The sequence below is a fragment of the Myxine glutinosa genome, chromosome 11 (genome assembly GCF_964187855.1).
Source record: "Myxine glutinosa chromosome 11, kmMyxGlut1.1, whole genome shotgun sequence".
Classification (NCBI taxonomy): domain Eukaryota; kingdom Metazoa; phylum Chordata; class Myxini; order Myxiniformes; family Myxinidae; genus Myxine; species Myxine glutinosa.
This window is the reverse complement of record NC_136271.1, coordinates 130,216,922-130,237,862: the sequence shown is the minus strand read 5'-3', so window position 1 is coordinate 130,237,862 and position 20,941 is coordinate 130,216,922. Positions and strand designations below refer to the sequence as shown.

The following is a 20,941-nucleotide window of genomic DNA, read 5'->3' as shown; positions in this document are numbered from 1 at the left end:
CTTTCGACTGCTGACATCCCTTCGACCTTTAAAGACCCTTTAGATCTCAAGAACCTCCAAGACCCTTAAGTTCCCTTTTACCTTCGACACCCTTTAAACACTTTAGATCCCTTCACCCTTCAGATATTTACACCGTTTAGTCCCCTAGAACCTCAGAGGTTTACACCCCTGAAGTCCCTTTAGACCCCTTCAACTTTAACAACATATAGACACCAAACACCTGTCAGACAGATTAGACAGCTTTGACCCTTGACTATTTAGATTTTTAGACACTTTTACATGCTTGAGATTAGACACAAACTACGATTGCAACGTACCATCTTGAACGTTTTAAGCGTACACCACACAAACATCTATCTATCATCTTCTTGCAAAACACAGACTATACTTTTGTTTCAGCAAGTGATGTGCAAACTCGACCCACCCATGGGGTGGGTACTCTGCTTGTATAATATCAAACGAAATTTAGTACAGGTCTCGACTTGTACCACGGCCATAGGCTGAAGTGCGAGTATTGGATCATCGTGTCTGTGTGTACAATATGAAGCTCTGTGGCGAACTTTTCAATTCTCGCTGCTCATAGTGGTGAGTTATTCTGCCTACAAGCAAAGACAAATCACATAGGGGATAAAAAAAGAAATGCACCCATGGGTAAAGGCCTTGCAAGGTAAGGTTGTCGAAAGCATTTGGGTTTTTGTTGCCAAAACTATTTGCATAAATCTCTATTGTATGCATTACACAACTGCATCATGGTTTTGTTGCATTTGTATACAACCTCAGGTGCAGGCATTGCTATTTACATTTGTAATATTTACACGTTTGTATTTCATTTGATTGCACTTGAACCAAACTCTGACCCACACTTGTTCAGAACAACCTCCTGTATGTAACGAGGGAAGGGAATAAGGGGGAAATACAATGAGTGGACTAGCACACATGCAGAACCGGTAGGGCAGGTACATTATCCCACCCAGAGGGTTGAAAATGAGACAGCTGGATTTTAAATACTATCCAGAAGACGTGGCGTGGCAGTTCTCCTGGGACTAGACAGACGTCCAGAAGCTTGGACTCCAAATCCCTCAATATTTCTGCCTTCAGCTGGATTTGAACCCCCAACTTCTGGGATGCCAGTGCAGTTTCAACAAACCATCACTGTACCCAAACTTGGGGCATGCAGTCAGACCAGACGAGCAAATGCTGGAAAGATTAATCAGATCTGCACATCTATTATGTTTTGCAAGGCCTAACAAGCAGAGTAATAACATGCATCATGTGTTTCTTTATATTATTATGGACCTGGTTTAGGGGCTAAATGGGACTTCGGTTAGAATAGTTATTTGAGAATGCATGTCAGGGGTCGAATTTTAAAAAGGTTACTTTTTTTAAATTAGGTTACATGCACACACAGTTAAAGAAAAACAAGACCAGAAGTCTAACAGCGGTGTAGCCGGGCTTGTTTGATGCTGTTACGGTTGTGGGGGTAGGTGATGGAATACCGTAGTGGAGATTAGAACTGTGTAGGGTAGCATGGACCACGTGCAAGTAGGAAGCCAATCTCAATGTATTTGAGTCGAAAAACCTTGACCTTAAGATCGTTTACGTGTCACCACACAGGGGGTGGTGTTGTGTTAATGAGGTAGGGTCAAAGGCTAGTTCTCTAGTTCAGGGAAGGTTCGAGCAGGAGAACAGGAAGAATCGCTCGGTCTCTCTCTCATGCTGGATTCGGATCGGGCGGTTGCGATTTGTCCTTTGTCTCTGTCTCCCTGCTATGGCTGGCTTGTGTGGAGTTTTGAGGAGCGTTTTCGGAGTTGTTGGGGGACTTTTTGAATAGTCGGAGGAGGAGGTTTTTGAAGACTGGGGTGCTCTTCGGAGATGGAGGAGGTTGCGAGCAAGGAGGTCGCTGTCTGCTTGCCTCGCACTGGTGGCTGCTACGGGCGCGGCTCCGCGCCATCTTGTGCGCGTCCCATGCGGGAAGTTTAGAGTTCTTACGACCACCAAGCTCCGAACAGTTCTCGTCGAAACCAAAGCCGAGTGCCGGCATAAAGGGTGGATTTTATTTTATTTTATCTTTCCCCTCATCTGTTTTTGAGTCTGCGTGTGGAGGTACCTCGATTAGAGTTATAGGTTTACGTCGGCATTCGTTTTTACTCCGTGCAATACTTTCATTAAATTATTATTGTGGCATTTTTTATTTGTTGTGTCATGTTTCTGTGTTTGTGGGTTGGAGTATAAGCCCCGTGAGCTCCGTGCAGGAAAGCACTTTGGTTCCTTCACCCGTGCACGACGGACCAATCGCCAGTTTCGGCAACGCGCCTTGGAGTTAAACCCGTTATGGCTATTCGTCACCCAGTGGTGTTAATCGTTGGTGACACGACAATATTTTAGTTGAAGAGGATAGCATGACCTGGGTGGAGATATCAATTAGCAAATAATGTAAGTATTAAGTTGTTTTGAAGTACTCTAGGTCTCTAAGCTGCCTGTCACCATGGAAGTGAAGAGATTGCATTGAGACACTGGTTTATTCTATATGTTGGACAGTTATTCGACACCATCAAAGTGACCTCAGCACCATCCCGACACACACCACCACGTGTGTTACGGAATGAGGTGTTTTACGGCGGCCGGAGTGCAAATCCTGCCCTAACCTCCTTGAGGGAGGACCAAGTGAGTTGGTACTCATTTTGCCGACCTCGGAAGGATGACAGGCTGAGTCAACCCCACCTGGTGTTAATTCAACAACTGACCGGGATTCAAACTCAGGACGCTAGGATCCCAAACCCTCCACCCTAACCGTTAAGCCAACACTAATTATATATGATCTTGGGGGGCATGCACTCTCCCACCCCCTTCCTCCTCCCCACCCCCATCATATAACATCACCCTATTGTCATAATTTCAGTTTTCCCCAATCATCAAGTGTGATAATTTGCCCCAACGAGGTATATGACGTAATACTGTATATTGTCAAGTCCATGGCCGATGAAAACCAGCCTTGGACGGATAGCCGAACAGTTAACTCCGAGGCAGCAGTTCGAAGCATGGCGGTATTTTTTTGGCGTGCGCGTGCAAAAAAAAAAAAAATCCAGGGTGCTTACATCAGACGGCCGCCACAGGGTTTATTCGTCAAACCCACAAACACAGAAACAAGACAAGGAAAATCAACAATACAACAATGAAACATGCCACAATAAGAAATTTTATGAAGTTAAGGCAAGACAATAAAAATGAATGCTGAGGTAAAACTATAAAGCTAACTCGAGGGATCCTCCATGCTGACACAAATACGGACAAGGGGAAAGATAAAAGAAAAATAAATGTTCTTAGTCGCCCGACACTCAGCTCTGGCCTCAACGAGGACTTTTTGACGCTTGGTGGTCATTGAACGGGTCCGGTCGATCGGTGAAAGGACTGAGGTCGACGCTTCCACAATGGCACCGGTCAACCATGCAAACACCCCGAGCCGCGAAGCGGCAGCAAGACGTCCTCCTCTCTCTCTCACTCCTCGCCCGAAAGCACAGCGTGGCCACAGTTTCACCGAAGAGCACCACAGATCAACCACACCTCCTTCTACTGGACAAGGCTCCACAAAGCTCCGAATGTTCCCTTCACAAGCGCACACGAGAAACGCGACCGCCCGTCATGAAGCCACCACCAGAGAGAGCGCGAGAGACTGCTTATTCTCTTCTGTTCTCGAAATCTCTTCAGTTCAGACGTCACACTCTGTCCAATCATGCACTTTGGGGCGGGGCCTCACGGCCTTCTTGACCGCCCACCGATTCTCTGCCTTTACTGGGCGGGACTTATTGCCGATTACGATCGTCTGAGGCGGGGCTTATTTACCGATCGTAATGTCCGGGTCTCTGTCGGCAATATGTCTGTTGTTGTGGTTTAATGGAGCGCTCGTTTGCATGGCTGGCCGAGTGAATGTAAAAACAAAAGGGAAAATCACAGGAGGCAAGAACATACTGGAAATGATCCTTAAGCCCTGTTTAACTAACACAAAACCACCCTCCATTTGGTGACACATAAACACTCCTTAAGCTCACAGGTTTTTTTTCTATTTATGTATATTGAAATGGCTTCCTACTCGCCATGCTAATCTATACATTTCTATCTCCATGATGGCAATTCTTCGCTTACCCCCACAGATGTAACAATATGAACATTCTTTAAAGGGTGTTGAAAGAAACATAACTGGCAAAGCCAAATGGCATTGCATTCTACCTTTAAGAAGCGTAATTGTCAGCTATAAAACTCACCCAATATGTTGGTTAAATATGTGAGGGACGTACATACAGTCGTGGTGAAAAATATTGGCACCCTTGCACTTTTTTCAAACAACTTACAATTTTCTCTAAAAATAAGTTGAAATTGACAAAAGTATTTGGTCTCCACAATTCTTTATTTCACTGTTAATATTACAGAACCTTTGTTTTTGATTCCGAACTTAATATCTCCTTTTAATTCAGAAAATAAAAAGAAATGACGTTGACAAAATTATCGACACCCTAGACTTAATATTTGGTAACACGGCCTTTGGACAAAATAACTGCAGTCAATCGCTTCCTTTAGCCATGAATGAGCTTCCTCCACCTCTCTACTGGCAGTTTGGCCCACTCTTCTTGTGCAAACTGCTCCAGTTCTCCCAGATTTGAAAGGTGCCTTCTCCCAACTGTTGTTTTCAGATCTCCCCACAGGTGTTTAATGGGATTTAGATCTGGACTCATTTCTGGCCACTTCAGAACAGTCCAGCATTTTGTCTTGAACCATTCCTGGGTGCTTTATGAAGTGTGTTTGGGGTCATTGTCCTGCTGTAAGACCCATGACCTTCAACGGAGACCCTGCTTTATAACACTGGGTTGGACATTGCACTCCAAAATGCCTTGGTAAACTCCTGATTTAATGATGCCATGCACACATTCAAGGCACAGCAACCCCAAAACATCACCGAACCTTCTCGGTGTTTGACTGTAGGGAAAGTGTTCTTTTTCTTTGAAGACTTCATTTTGTTTTCTGCAAACCGAGAGATGATGTGCTTTACCAAAAAGCTCTAATTTTGTCTCGTACGTCCACAGGACATTCTCCCAGAAGGATTTTGGCTTGTTCAGGTGTGTTTTGGCAAACTCCAGTCAGGCTTATGTCTCTCTCTCTCTCTCTCTCTCTCTCTCTCTCAGTAGTGGGGTCCTCCTGGTTCTCCTACCATAGAACCCCCTTTCATTGAGTTGTCGACGGATGGTGCGAGTTGAAACTGTCGTACTTTGTGTCTGAAGGTCAGCTTGAATATGAATCAAAGATTGAGGTGCTTTCTCCACCATTCGAACAATCCTGCGCTGCAATCTTCGATCAAGTTTCCTCTTGCGGCCACGTCCAGGGAGGTTGGCTACAGTGCCATGGGCCTCAAACTTCCTGATAACATTGCGTACAGTGGACACAGGAACATCAAGGTCTCTGGAAATGGACTTGTAACCATGAGATTGTCCATGCTTGGCTACAATCTTGTGACTGACCTCCTCAGACAATTCTCTTGTTTTCTTTCTTTTCTCTATGCTCATTGTGGTACACAGTGACACAAAATAGCAGAATGACTCCTTTTCTCTATTCAAACTGGTTGAGTGAGTGTTTTTTTAAAAAATATTGCAGGCACCTGCAACTCAACACAGGTGAGTTCAATTCCAAAGTAAAGGAGAATCACCTGCTTGAAATCGAATTATTTCTAACCACTTCTTAAAGGTGCCAATAATATTTTGTCCGGGCCATTTTAGGATTTCTGTGTGGAATAGGCTAAGATTTCGTATTTTTTTTCAGCTTTTTTTGTGTTGTTCCATTGCAAACCAAAGAAATACATACATATGTGGATACAAACAAACAACAACATGCATTTTAAGGACATTTTCCCTGCTAGAGCGGGGGTTAGCCTTGCGGTCCGCATGACAATCTTCTCCATTTTGCCCTATTTTCTGCATCTCTCCTTGTTAACCCCCTTGCCCACATTTCTTCTTCCACCATCTTTAGCCAAGTCTTTCTCGGTCTTCCCCGTCCTCTACTTCCTTCTACATTCATTTCCATCACTCTTCTCAACCAGTCACTTTCATCCTTCCTCAACACGTGACCAAACCATCTCAACCTGTTCCCCTTCACAGCATCAATCACAGGCTCTATTCCCATCATCTTTCGCAATTCATCATTTGTCTTCCTCTCTCTTAACGATACTCCGCACATCCACCGAACCATTCGCATTTCCACTCGTTCCAGCCTTCGTTGCTGCTCTACATTCATGACCCATGTCTCGCTCCCATAAATCATAACACTTCTCACACATGCAGCATACACAACGACACTCCCCTCCATCAGCACGCCACTGAGTTCCTGAAACTTCTTCCATGCACATCTCACTCCAGCAACCGTTGCCGAGTCTGATCCATCTTCTCCATTCAGCATGCCTCCAGGTAGCAAAATGTTTTCACACCTTCCAGCTTCACGCCGTCTCCAAGATCCAACTCAACATTTCCTCCATCTGCAGCTCCCTCTGTGCACACCTTACATTTGAATGTAGCTGCCACACTGGTTAATGACCCTCTCAGACCACGGCATTTTTGATGAACCCACTCAGCGCACATTGTACATTGAATGGAGTTCACTCCGACACCTTTCCTGCACACAGCACATTGCCACTTCCCAGTTCTTTCCACCTCACCACATGCTTTACCACTTGCCATCCATCACCTTCGTCTTTCCGATATTCACCTTCAGACCTTTTGCCTCCATACATTCCTTCCACTTGTTCATCTTTTCCTTCAGTCCATCTATCCTTTCTGCAATCAACACCAGATCATCTGCATACAACAACTCCCACGGTAAACCCTCCTTTACGTTCTGAGCCAGCACCTCCATCACAGCTACAAATAGTAGTGGACTTGGTACCGACCCCTGATGCACTCCCACCTTCACCTCAAACTCACCACTGTTCCCATCTTTCGTCCTTACAGCTGTGCGTGCCCTTTTGTACATTGCCATCACTACTCTGATCAACCATTCCTCCACTCCTAACTTCCTCAATGCCCATGTCACTACTTCGCGTGGAACCCTATCGAATGCTTTCTCCAGATCAACAAACCCAAGAAACAACTTCTTCCTCTTCTCCATGTACTTCTCCTGCAACTGCCTCACAATAAAGAGCACGTCTGTCGTTCCTCTTCCTGGCATAAATCCAAACTGCATTTCGTCGATCTTCACCTTCTTCCTTATCCTCCTCTCCAACACCCTTTCCAATACCTTCATTCCATGCTCCAATAACTTTATCGCTTGGTACGAGCCACACTCCAGAGGGTCACCATTCCCCTTGTATAGAGGGACGAGGGTACTCAGTGCCCAATCCACTGGAATGCGGCCTTCTTTCACCGCCAGATTACAGATCTCTCTCATTCTCTTCACACTCCAACTTCCTGCTGCCTTCAACATATCTCCCACAACTCCCATCGGCCCTCCTGCTTTTCTAATCTTCATTGCTTTTATCGCTTCCTCAACTTCCTTCTCAGTTATCTTCTCTGCCGGTCCTAAAACTGGGTTACTCTCTATGTTTCCATCCCATTCATTCTCTGCATTCGACAGCATTTCCATATATCTCTTCCATCTTCCTTTAATTCCCTCTGGCTCCACAACGATTTGTCCCACTTCATCCTTCAAGCAACTCACCCCCATCACATCACACCTCTCTTTCGCTATCTGCTTTGCAATCCTGAATACCACTCTCTGACCCTCTTCCGAAACCAAGTGTTCTCCGAACATTTTCCGACGTGCCTCCTGCGCCTTTGCTACCTCTTTCTTTGCAGCCTTCTTGGCTGCCTTATAACTTTCATGCTCTGCTTTTTCTGCTCCCGTACCCTTCGCCTTCTGCCACTCCTTGAACTTCTTCCTCTTCTCGTCAATCCTCTTTCCAACTTCATCATCCCACCGCCATGTTTCCGAGTGCCTCGGTGGTCCTTTTATCCATCCACATACCTCACCAATGGCTCCCAACAGACTATCTTTCATTGACATCCAACCACTTTCAAGCTCAACCACATTATCCTCTACCCTACTCAGCCTCTCTTTTAATGCCTCCCTTACTGTCACCTCTTTCAACCTCCACACCTTCATTCTCGGTTGGTACTTCACCCGCCGAGCTCTCCTCGCACCTTTCACCCTTATGTCGCCGACAACCAAGTGGTGCTGTGAAACAGCCTCCTCCCCCGGGATCACCTTTGTGTCCCGGAGGTGCCCCCCTATCTCGCCTACGCACCATCAGGTGGTCAACGGTTGTCGTCGACCCACCTGACGTGTATGTAACAAGGTTATTATCCTCTTTCTGGAACTGAGTTACAAATCAACACATCAGCTCCATCAGCAAACTCCAAAATCCTTTCACCTTCTCCATTTCTCACACCATATCCGCAACCCATATGTGGATACCAAAAGATTTTTTTATTTCAACAATTTTCTGGAAGAAATGGTGCATTAATTGAAAAAAGTGCAAGGGTGCCAATATTTTTGGCCACGACTGTACATACGGAGAGACAAATGCTGTAAACACAGGAACCAAGCATCTACGTCGCAAAAAAAAATCGTTTGTTTCATCAAGAATTTGCCAGTTCTAAAAGCCTCTTTGCGATTTGGAAGAAGAGGTGGAAGCGCTAATGTATGGTTTATTCACACAACAGTTTGAACGGAAACATTTATTATTCTACAACTGTAGAAACCCTTTAGAAGGACACGGAACGAGCATACAAAATTATATATACAGTCGTGATATTTTGCGAAGCAATATAAAAATATATAAAACTACACAGAAGGGGCCCACAAACAACCACAGCCACGATAACAATCGAGTGTTATAAAATATCCTTATTTTCACGTGTTTTACTTCATGTGTTTCACATGTTTGTGTTTCACACTGAATGAAAAACGTAAAGGTGGAGCATGCAGATTGTGATACGTGACAGGTTCAACGATATGTCTGGCCTGAACGGCATGGAAATCTAAATTGTGGTGTGTGGAGTCAGCCATACTGCCATAATGACATCATCACCCCTGTCGTGTCACCAGATCCTCAGCTCTGATTGGGGTACGTTTGAGGGGACATACATACATACATACATACATACATACATACATACATACAAACACTGTTCTAGACGGCTTTGCCCTATGTGGTACGCAGGCACCATTTAATTGTCCCCCGTCACACAGCGGAGCGAAAGGGGGACTATGGTTTTCCCCTCCGTCCGTGTGTCTGTCCGTCCGTCCGTCCGTGCGTGCGGGCGTGCGTAAGCGAAGGACCGCATTCGAATTTGGTGTGTGGGTGCAACCCACGTCAAAATCCAAGATGGCCGCTGCCATGTATGTCTGATGCCATGTATGTCTGATGCCATGTATGTCTGAACCTTGTGAGATGAATATCTTGAAAAATAAGCGAAGTACCAACTTCTAATCTGGTGTGTGGGTGTATCTAGGCATAAGGAAGAACGCTATTGAAAATTGGGTCGCCACGTCAAAATCCAAGATGGCCGCCGCCATGTATGTCTGAACCTTGTGAGATGAATATCTTGAAAAATAAGCGAAGTACCAACTTCTAATTTGGTGTGTGGGTGTATCTCGGCATAAGGAAGAACGCTATTGAAAATTGGGTCGCCACGTCAAAATATAAGATGGCTGCCACCATATATATGTCTGAACCTTGTGCGCGAAATATCTCGAAAAATAAGCGAAGTACTAACTTCTCATCTGGTGTGTGGGTGTATCTCGGCACAAGCAAGAAGGCTGTTTAAAATTGGGTCGCCACGTCAAAATCCAAGATGGCCGCCTCCATGTATGTCTGAACCTTGTGAGCGAAATATCATATCATAGCATGTTTTCTGCGTCTTCCACTTTGTCAACTCACATCACTTCACCGACGGGGGACCTAGGCGTAACGCTTGTTAAAATTTGAAATGTTAATCACTAAACATTTGGTATTTGGTAGACACAAAATGACAACAACAACAGTCTGAAGTTATCGCTCCTTGGTTACATTTTTCAGCAGGGATTCCTTTGTATGTACCTGGAATGACATGTTTCCATGCACATGCAATTTCGAACCCTGCATACATGCATGTAATGACTACTTAGAGGCAGTGTTGAATGAAGCCTTTGGGAAGTACTTGTCTCCCCTACCGTAGTGTTTGTGTCCGAGTCCCACCCAACTCACCCCTCCCTACACCTCCATTCTGTGATCTATCTTTGTGTAAACTTCCGTTCTTCAGCACCAGGAGGCCACGTGGTCCAAATGAGAGCAGGACACACAGGGCCACATCGGTCAACAACAGACGGGTGTGCAGAATTCACATGGCTCGAATGGGAGATCAGCATAGGAGGCCAAGTGGCTTGTCGTTGGTGGGAGAGTTTCTTGTATGCTGCATGGCCAATTGAGTGCGATAGTCGGACTATGACACTTCACCGAGCTGGGGGTGGGGATTGGGTATAAAATCCCAGAAGCACTGCGCTAAGGGATTGCTCGGTTCTTTTCATTGGTGGCATCCTGTGTTGTCAGAGGTTTTCAGGGGTTCATCCACAGATTAACCCTTTGTCCAGCGTTTTGAAAACAGAACAAACAAATAAACAACAACAAAAAAAAATTCTATATTAATTCTTTCTCTCCTCCCGGACACGTGCTTGTTCGCTCTCCTCCTCGTCTCGACTTGTGCCCCGCCCACTATATCTCGTTTTTCTTCCACCTCTGCTCCTGCTTTCTCAAATCCACGTTCTCACTTAGAGACTTTTCCCAGATTGTTTTTCATGGATTTGTTTAAATATTATTTAAATATGTTTAAACCGCAGCCGTGATGCTGACGCCGCCCTCCTCCCCCTCCCCCCCCCCCCCCCAGAGTTTCCATGTTTTAAACGTTTCGCAGTGTGTACCCTTGATTAGAATAGGTACACCGTATCCCTGCGTGTCGTAAGAGACGACTAAGAGGGTTGGCGTCAGGAAGGGCATCCGGCCATAAAAAACATTGCCTCAAAAAGAGAACCATGACAATTACAACTACATATGGGCAGGGTACAGCCCGAAGTGGAGATCGGTTTCTGAGGTTTGGGACATGGAATGTAGGGAAAATGACAGGGAGATCAGGAGAAGTGGTGGAAGTATTGGTCAGAAGAAGAGTGGACATATGTTGTGTGCAAGAGACGAGATGGAAGGGAAGTGGTGTGAGAATGGTGAAGGGGTAGGCAGGGACAGAAATACAAGTTTATGTGGCAAGGGTGCCTGGAGGGCGTGAATCGTGTTGGTGTCCTGTTTTCTGAGGAGTTTGTAGACAGTGTGGTGAGTGTGACTAGAGTGAGTGATAGGTTGATGATGGTGAAAATGATGATTGGAAAGTTATTGGTGAACGTCATCTCGGGATATGCTCCGCAGGTTGGTCGAAGCGATGAAGAGAAGGACAAGTTCTGGTGTGCGATAGAGAAGCTGATGGAAAACGTGAAAGATGAGGAAGTTGTTGTGGTAGGAGGAGACCTAAATGGACATGTGGGAAGGAGTATGGATGGTTTTGGCAGAGTTCATGGGGGTTAAGGATATGGTGTGAGAAATGGAGAAGGTGAAAGGATTTTGGAGTTTGCTGATGGAGCTGATTTGTTGATTTGTAACACTCAGTTCCAGAAAGAGGATAATAAGCTTGTTACATACACGTCAGGTGGGTCGACGACAACCGTTGACTACCTGATGGTGCGTAGGCGAGATAGGGGGCACCTCCGGGACACAAAGGTGATCCCGGGGGAGGAGGCTGTTTCACAGCACCACTTGGTTGTCTGTGACATAAGGGTGAAAGGTGCGAGGAGAGCTCGGCGGGTGAAGTACCAACCGACAATGAAGGTGTGGAGGTTGAAAGAGGTGACAGTAAGGGAGGCATTAAAAGAGAGGCTGAGTAGGGTCGAGGATGATGTGGTTGAGCTTGAAAGTGGTTGGATGTCAATGAAAGTTAGTCTGTTGGGAGCCGTTGGTGAGGTATGTGGATGGACAAAAGGACCACCGAGGCACTCGGAAACATGGTGGTGGGATGATGGAGTTGGAAAGAGGATTGACGAGAAGAGGAAGAAGTTCAAGGAGTGGCAGAAGGCGAAGGGTACGGGAGCAGAAACAGCAGAGCATGAAAGTTATAAGTCAGCCAGGAAGGCTGCAAAGAAAGAGGTAGCAAAGGCGCAGGAGGCATGTAGGAAAATGTTCGGAGAATGCTTGGATTCGGAAGAGGGTCAGAAAGCAGTATTCAGGATTGCAAAGCAGATAGCGAAAGAGAGGTGTGATGTGATGGGGGTGAGTTGCTTGAAGGATGAAGTGGGACAAATCGTTGTCGACCCAGATGGAATTAAAGGAAGATGGAAAAGATATATGGAAATGCTGTTGAATACAGAGAATGAATGGGATGGCAGCATAGAGAGTAACCCAGTTTTAGGACCGGCAGAGAAGATAACTGAGAAGGAAGTTGAGGAAGCGATAAAAGCAATGAAGGGTAGAAAAGCGGGAGGGCCGACGGGAGTTGTGGGAGATATGTTGAAGGCAGCAGGAAGTTGGGGGTGTGAAGAGAATGACAGAGATCTGTAATCTGGTGGTGAAAGAAGGCCGCATTCCAGTGGATTAGGAACTGAGTACCCTCGTCCCCTCTATACAAGGGGAAAGGTGACTCTCTGGAGTGTGGCTCGTACCGAGCGATAAAGTTATTGGAGCATGGGATGAAGGTATTGGAAAGGGTGTTGGAGAGGAGGATAAGGAAGAAAGTGAAGATCGACGAAATGCAGTTTGGATTTATGCCAGGAAGAGGAACGACAGACGCGCTTTTCATTGTGAGGCAGTTGCAGGAGAAGTACATGGAGAAGAGGAAGAAGTTGTTTCTTGGGTTTGTTGATCTGGAGAAAGCATTCGATAGGGTTCCACGCAAAGTATTGACATGGGCATTGAGGAAGTTAGGAGTGGAGGAATGGTTGATCAGAGTAGTGATGCAATGTACAAAAGAGCGTGCACAGCTGTAAGGACGAATGACGGGAACAGTGGTGAGTTTGAGGTGAAGGTGGGAGTGCATCAGGGGTCGGTACTAAGTCCACTACTATTTGTAGCTGTGATGGAGGTGCTGGCTCAGAAGGTAAAGGAGGGTTTACCATGGGAGTTGTTGTATGCAGATGATCTGGTGTTGATTGCGGAAAGTATGGATGGACTGAAGGAAAAGATGAACAAGTGGAAGGAATGTATGGACACAAAAGGTCTGAAGGTGAATATCGGAAAGACGAAGGTGATGGCAAGTGGTAAAGCCTGTGGTGAGGTGGAAAGAACTGGGAAGTGGCCGTGTGCTGTGTGCAGGAAGGGTGTCAGAGTGAACTCCATTCAATGTTCAATGTGCGCTGAGTGGGTTCATCAAAAATGTAGTGGTCTGAGAGGGTCATTAACCAGTGTGGCAGCTACATTCAAATGTAAGGTGTGCACAGAGGGAGCTGCAGATGGAGGAAATGTTGAGTTGGGTCTTGGAGACGGCGTGAAGCTGGAAGGTGTGAAAACATTTTGCTACCTTGGAGACATGCTGAATGGAGAAGGTGGATCAGACTCGGCAACGGTTGCTGGAGTGAGATGTGCATGGAAGAAGTTTCGGGAACTGAGTGGCGTGCTGATGATGAGGGGTGTCGTTGAAGCTGAAGGGAAAGGTGTATGCTGCATGTGTGAGAAGTGTTATGATTTATGGGAGCGAGACATGGGTAATGAACGTAGAGCAGCAACAAAGGGTGGAAATGCGAATGGTTCGACGGATGTGCGGAGTATCGCTGAGAGAGAGGAAGACAAATGATGAATTGCGGAAGATGATGGGAATAGAGCCTGTGATTGATGCTGTGAAGAGGAACAGGTTGAGATGGTTTGGTCATGTGTTGAGGAAGGATGAAAGTGACTGGTTGAGAAGAGTGATGGAAATGAATGTAGAAGGAAGTAGAGGACGGGGAAGACCGAGAAAGACTTGGCTAAAGATGGTGAAAGAAGAAATGCGGGCAAGGGGGTTAACAAGGAGAGATGTAGAAAATAGGGCAAAATGGAGAAGATTGTCATGGGGACCGCAAGGCTAACCCCCGCTCTCGTAGGGAAAATGGCCTTTAAAATGCATGTTGTGTTGTTGTATCCACAGAGGATGGCTAGATTGCTCTCTCCCCCAACCCCCCTGACTGTGATCGCTCTTCCCCGGTCATAAGCTCCCCAAAGCCTGTGTGCTGAACCGTTGTGGTGCCAAAACCGCGCGTGAGCATGAGCAAGGCATGCTTGTGCCACAGGTTCCTATTGTCTCGTCTTCTCTTCTATCCGTCTTGTCACCCCTGAATGAGTGGTAAGGTTATTAGTTTGACTTCTGACATTGTATGGCGGACATGAGGGTTAATTTTAGTTTCATGAGGTTAATCAGCCGTTTCTTCTTCTTTCTCACTCCATTTTGTTGTGAAATAAACCGTCCGCTAATGAGACACTACTTTGTGTTCATTGGGGGTAACGGGGTCTCTCTGGCGCATAAAGAGGATTGGAATAAACACATAGACAGGTAAATTGGATTGGCGCCATTAAAAGCGAATCCCCTGTAACGGTTTACTCGGCCGCTTCTGACAGGTCCATTGGCCCACGGTTGTGTGGTTTTAACCGCCGACGCGAGCAAGTTAAATTGGGCAAGTGGTTGTGTCCTGGGTCCTTACTCCTTACCCACCTGCCAGTAACATTGACTGAAGTCCCGCAACCGTTCCAATATGTTGCACGCTCCCTGGCTTTCCTTATTTCAACCGTTTTGATACGGATAGGTGGAGCCAGTGTTTGTTGTGAAAAGGGCATCATCATAGCACTTTACTCCCTCTCCAAGTGACATGGACATCTGTAACCATGTGAGTCGTGTTGATCATGGCTCTCGTTTGCCTTTTTCATTGATTTTTTTTTTCTACTTTTCAAAGTTGGTAAGAATGGGGGGTGGGGGGAGGGGAAGAGTATCCAAAATAACTTTGTTTGTTTGTTTCTGATTTTGTCATAGATTCCCACTGTCATTGGCATACAATTTGTTTTGTGTTACCGATGCCTCTCAATTATAAAGTAATCTTCCTGTCCTTCACATCACATCTTTACATCTTCTCTATGATCCTCTCTCATCACTTTTTTTTTGAACCTCTTTCTCTGCTTGGGAAATGTAGAGTGGCTTTACATTGGTGCATGAGGAACGAGAGAAAAACGGCGATTGCTTCTACCTGTTTGAGCTGTCCTCGAGCGTTGCTTGCAATGATGTCGGCAAAACGGGTCTCAGTGGAGGTGCCATATTCCTCATCGTGTAAGTATGGACTGCACTACTTGCTGGTTTTATATTGCGTACGTAATGCTTTTTGCTTCTGAACTGGATCAAATGGGTGTTCCAATTTTTACACACGTCAGGATGTTTTATTTTTGTTTGTGTTTATTGTTGTGGTGCTGCAGGTTACTTTGTCTTGTAGCGGCCTACCTGCTGGGTGGCTTTGTTTATCAGCGTTTCGTGGTTGGTGCCAAGGGTCTGGAGCAGATACCGAACTTTCTCTTTTGGCAGAATCTGGGCAACATTCTTGCTGTAAGAGCTTTATTATGCATAAAATCTGTTAAAAAAAATTCCCCTTCATCTACAGCACGTGGTTGCTGTTTATTGTGCACCAACTACTCTTCTTCATTTTTCCTTTGTACTTACTGCAGTCTGCAGCTTGGCTTTGCATTGTCTGCTAATGCTGAATTTTTCAAACCTTGTTCAAATGTGTTCTCACAATGATGACTGATTTATTTACTGAAGCTTGGATTGATGGATTTTGTTATTCTTTCCCCCTCCTCTCCCCCATTCCCAACAGGATGGATGTGACTTTGTTTGCCGCACGAAGCCGCGGGTTGAAGCTGCAGCGTACCGTGGCGTGGGACAGGATCAGCTTGGGGATGATGAGGATGAAGAAGAGAGAGACGATCACCTGTTGCCAATGTGAAGAGTACCTGTACGCGTGACCACTGCACTTTTTGCTATGATTTGTTAAAACATGCGAATTTGCTGTCACATTTGTTTCTTTCCTTTTTCTTAACCCCCTCCAGCTCTTCTCTATGATCTTCTCGTATCTATTTGTTTTTCATTTACTGCCTCATGTTTCTCTCTTAGGGAGAGAGAGAGAGAGATTTGGAAATGTTGTAAACATTGCCATTATATTGAGAATGATTGATTGTAAGCAGAGATGTTTTTTTCAAGGTAAAGGAGAAGTTCTCTCTCTAAGGCAGATTTGTACTGCATCCTTCCATGCGGCACGACCGCAGAACTCTAATTATGCAGCGACACCGTTGCTGCTGCCTTTTCTGCCAATGTTCTTGTTCATCCTCAGAGCTGAAATCCTCTGCATTCGTATGAAATGCATTGGACCTGACGTGGCAAAGCGAAAAGTGTACAAAGCTGTGGTTCAGGTAACAATATGACCGAGAGTGTGGCTTGTAACGACCTCTGTACATTTGCATCAGTTTTTAAACATGTACTACGGTAATTGGTTGTGCTTCCTATTGTGTAGCAGCTTTGCCGATGAATGCCATGAAAATTTAGATATTGTTTTAACCTATCAAAAAGATTTGCCTTTTTTTTTTGGAACGACATCCACTGAATTTTACTGTGCTTAAACCTTTCCTTTTTTGTGTAATTATTATTCTTTTTTTGCCTGGAGGATGTATATATTTTTTGCTTTTGGCATATGCGAATGGAGTGGGTTTTTTTTTTTCTTGATGAATGTTATTAATTTTCACAGTTTTTGAATTTGAATGTCTTCTTCACCATTTGTTTGCACTGGCACCAGGTACATTGTGAGGGAGTTCTGCATTCTAACTAGCTACAGCTTGATTACTTGCTTGGTTAATGCTAATTCACACTTGTTTGTTTTGTACTGTTTTTGAGATGTGTGATTTGCCTCCAAATTGTTTTTGTTATTAAAAACAAAATTTCCCTTGGTACTATTTACAAATTCTTTTGTTAATATGCCGATCAACCCAAGGAAATTGGTAATCACTTCTACCACCAAAGGTACGTGGAGGTTGTGTTCGACCCTGTCTGTCTGTGAACTGGATATTTCAAAGTTGTGGACGGATTCGGCCGGAGTTTGGTGGAGAGGTTTGGTGTGTGACAAGGAAGAATTGATTAGATTTTGGAGAGGATCTAGATCAGAGCATTTTTTAGGGCTAAAACCGATATGTGGTGTGAGTCGTCGCTTTAGATGAATCTCTTCCCTTCGTTGGCGTGCTCCCTAAGCATTGTGCAATGGCTGTGCAGTACAATGTGGCTCCCACAGCGTCTACCGCAAACTTTGCAGGTATAGACTGGTCCTTGCGGAGATGGATGTTGGCAGGTTTCCCTTTCTTGCCTCCGCTGTCTCTTGATAGCAAGTATCCCACGTTCAAAGTGGTCTCGGCCTTTTATTTGCGGCAAATGCTACACCCAGCTGGCCTGTTTGTAGCCTGATGTTCCCAGGTGACGACTGGAATGGCACAAGACTTGTGTGGATTATATATTCAATTTCATTTCATGGTTGGTTTTATTATCAAATCGTCGCAGGCTGAAACTGAATTGTGAATGATTTACAATATAAAATGAAAATCAAGATGATGAAAAACTAGAGCAATGCGACTGTCACCAACACGCCTCCGCTTCGTCCCACAAGGGGTAGATGCCCTAGTTCACTGTCCTAAAAATAAACAAGTTTAATTTAAATCCCTTCAACTGTTTTCAAGTATCACATTTTCACCAGCCATGGCAGGTTTCACACCAATCAATGAAGCTGTTTCAGAGAAGGGATTTTTTTTTTTAATTATCGGCTTTCAAGCTAATATGGCTGCCACACCATGTGACATGTGACCTTTAAAAAAGTACTCTCTGCATGTGTATGGGAAGGGGATCACGTTTGTGAAGTTTCGTGTTGATCGAATAAGGTTTGTTTTTCTATCCAAGATGGCTGCCAAATCATGTGACCTATGACATCATCATTTTCAAACTATATGCAACAATGGTGTTCGATGGTATTTGTAAAATTTCACATCGATAGGTTAAGCGTTTTCAGAGATATAATTATCTAATATTTTCCTTCAATCCAATACGGCCGTCACACCATGTGACCAATTAAGTTTTCGTGATCATTTTTTCATTGCCATGCCGAGTCAATGACACCTGTAAAGTTATGAGTCAATCAATTTGGTGGTTTGGAAGAACGTGTTTTTTAAAGATTAAATCCAATATCGCTGCCAAACCATGTGACCTATGATGTCACAAATTTAATATTTTAATGCAAATGGGGCATACATCATGTGCATGCAATTTCAGATTTTTAGGATAGGGAATTCGATTAAAACATTTTTTGGCTGGTATATCACTTTTTTGGGGGGTTTTGTATACAAGATCGAGGCTCGTGTAAGAGCTAACATTAATGAAAAGCAAACAAACGGACACATAAGACAAAATAAAAGGGAGCGGGAGACACGATGGGGAGAGGGGGAAGCACACAAGTACAACATTTGAGAGCAGGGGCATCGGGAGATCTGTGGGAGGAAGAGGGCTTGGGTGGAGGAGGCGTGGGAAGGGGTGTGGGGGTTGGAGAGGTAAAAACCACATGGACACAGCTCGGACTTCCAGGAAAGAAGTCGATATTTCAGAAAAGTGGATCTGGGGTGATTTAACGGGGGTAGAAAAGATCAAGGTTTTGGATGGGGGAAGATAAGAGGTGGTGGTGAACAGCTGTTTTAAAGACCTGGAGGGAGGAGAGGGATTGAAGAGAGTGAGGGAGTTTGTTCCAGAGGTGGGAGAAAAGAGCAATGAAAGAGTGAAGGTGAGCAGAGAGTTGATTTTGGCAGTTTCACCAGAAGAGCGTTGCTGGCAGATCTTGTGCGACCTGTAGGAATATTTGGGGGACAGAGCACAGACAGAGCTGGGGAAGCTAGGCCGGAGAGGAGTCGGTAGAAGACAGAAAGACCACCAACCTGCCTGCGGTGAGTGAGTGAAAGGCCTTCGGAGTTAGCTTCATTGTGGGAGATTCCATTGATTCTGAAAGCTTTGGTTTCAACAGCGTGAAGCCGAGCTTGGTGTGAGGCAGGAGCACCGGCCCAGACAGGAGAGCAGTATTCCATTGAGCTGCGGATGAAAGCTCAGGTGTGTCAAGAAAGGACTTCGCACGACGGAGGATGGATGCCCAGTCGGCGACTGGCTTTGGAGGCCAGCTTGGAAATGTGGTTTTCCCAGGAAAGATCATGGTGGATCGTGAGACCCAAAAGTTTGAGTGACAGAACTTCTTGGGAAGGATTGTTGAGAAACTAGATGGGAGGGTTGTCCAGACGGTCTTTTCAGAGAGACATCGTGAGAGTGTGAGATTTGTCAGGATTAAAGGACATGTTCCACTTGTTTCACCAGTCTGTGATTTTGTCCAGGTCTGCAGACTTCATTTCTTTGTCACCTTTTGTCACAAGTTTTTGTCGTTGTTATACAACCTGAAAACATGCCTCCGGCCACCTTCGGGGGCGGAGGCATGAAAAGAATTGCAATCTTATTGTAATAGAGCAAACGGATATGGTTATGTTTGCGACGAAAATTTCTTCTTCTTGACCCTAAATAAAATTAACACCCTCTTAATTAACCTTCTTAATTACGTTTGGACTGCTGAGACCCCTCAGACCTTTGACGACCCTTTATTTTCCTGAAGACCCTTAAGACCACCAAGACCCCTGAAGACACAAAATACCCTTAAAGACCCAATAGACCCTGAAGACCCCAAAGACCCAAAACACCCCAAAGACCCAAAACACCTCGAAGACCCAAAACACCCTGAAGACCACAAAGAGCCCGAAGACCCAAAACACTCCAAAGACCCAAAATACCCTTGAAGGACCTGAGGCTCAAAAAGACGCTGAATACCTAAATGGCCCCAAAGACCCAAAATACCCTTGAAGCCCCTGAGGCTCAAAAATACCCAAAACACCCCGAAGACCAAAAACACCCCGAAGACCAAAAACACCCCAAAATCCAAAAACACCCCGAAGACCCAAAACCACCCCGAAAATCCAAAAACACCCGGAAGACCCAAAACACCCTGAACACCCAAAAGACCCCGAAGACCCAAGGAGCCTAAAGACCCAGAGGAACCAAAAGTCCCTTATCACCCAAAAGCCCCTGAAGACCCAAATTACCCTGAAGACCCAAAACACACCGAAAATCCAGAAGACCCAAAACACCATGAAGACCCAAAAGACCCCGAAGACCCTAAAGACCCAGAGGAACCAAAAGATCCTTATGACCCAAAAGCCGCTGAAGACCCAAATTACCCTGAAGACCCAAAACACCGAAGACCCAAAACACCCTGAATACCAAAAAGACCCCGAAGACCCAAAACACCCAGAAGACCCAAAGACCCTGAAGACCCAAAACACCCTAAAGACCCAAAACACCCTAAATACCCTTAAATACTCCGAATAACCAAAATACCACAAACACTCTTAAAGACCCAGAGGAAACAAAAGACCCTGAAGACCCAAAACATCCCAAATACCCAAAATACCCCTAAAGGCCCAGAGGATCCAAAAGACCCTGAAGACTCAAATGGCCTTGAAGACCCAAAACACCATGAAGACCCAAAAGACACCGAAATGGTCGAATATGCCAAGCCCTCTGAAACGACGTGGTGAGGTGCGCGGCCGAGTCAAGCGAGTGACAGTAATGATATTGTCGTGTGACTACCCTGTAGTGAACATCGCAGGCGACACGGATGACCAAACAGGCTTTAACCACAAGGCGTTCAATCCATTGATGACGCTATTCTTTACATGCGCGGGAAAGGAGGATGACGAACTTACCTGGACGGCTTCCACCAGACTTCCTCGCACTTGGATAAATTAACTCAAACCGACACGGAATTAAAA

General features: G+C 45.3%; 1 protein-coding gene across 2 annotated transcripts in view; it reads left to right on the top strand.

Annotated features, from left to right (window-relative positions):
- Nucleotides 1-16,997, top strand: part of M6PR (mannose-6-phosphate receptor, cation dependent) — a 42,635-nt gene extending 25,638 nt beyond the window's left edge. For both annotated transcript variants that reach the window (XM_078787117.1, XM_068131073.2), the window contains exons 4-6: nucleotides 15,202-15,335; nucleotides 15,479-15,605; nucleotides 15,874-16,997. In XM_078787117.1, the coding sequence (XP_078643243.1) occupies nucleotides 15,202-15,335; nucleotides 15,479-15,605; nucleotides 15,874-16,002 (390 nt within the window). In that variant the 3' untranslated portion in view covers nucleotides 16,003-16,997. The remainder of the gene's footprint in view (nucleotides 1-15,201; nucleotides 15,336-15,478; nucleotides 15,606-15,873) is intronic.
- The last annotated feature ends 3,944 nt before the right edge of the window (nucleotides 16,998-20,941 follow it).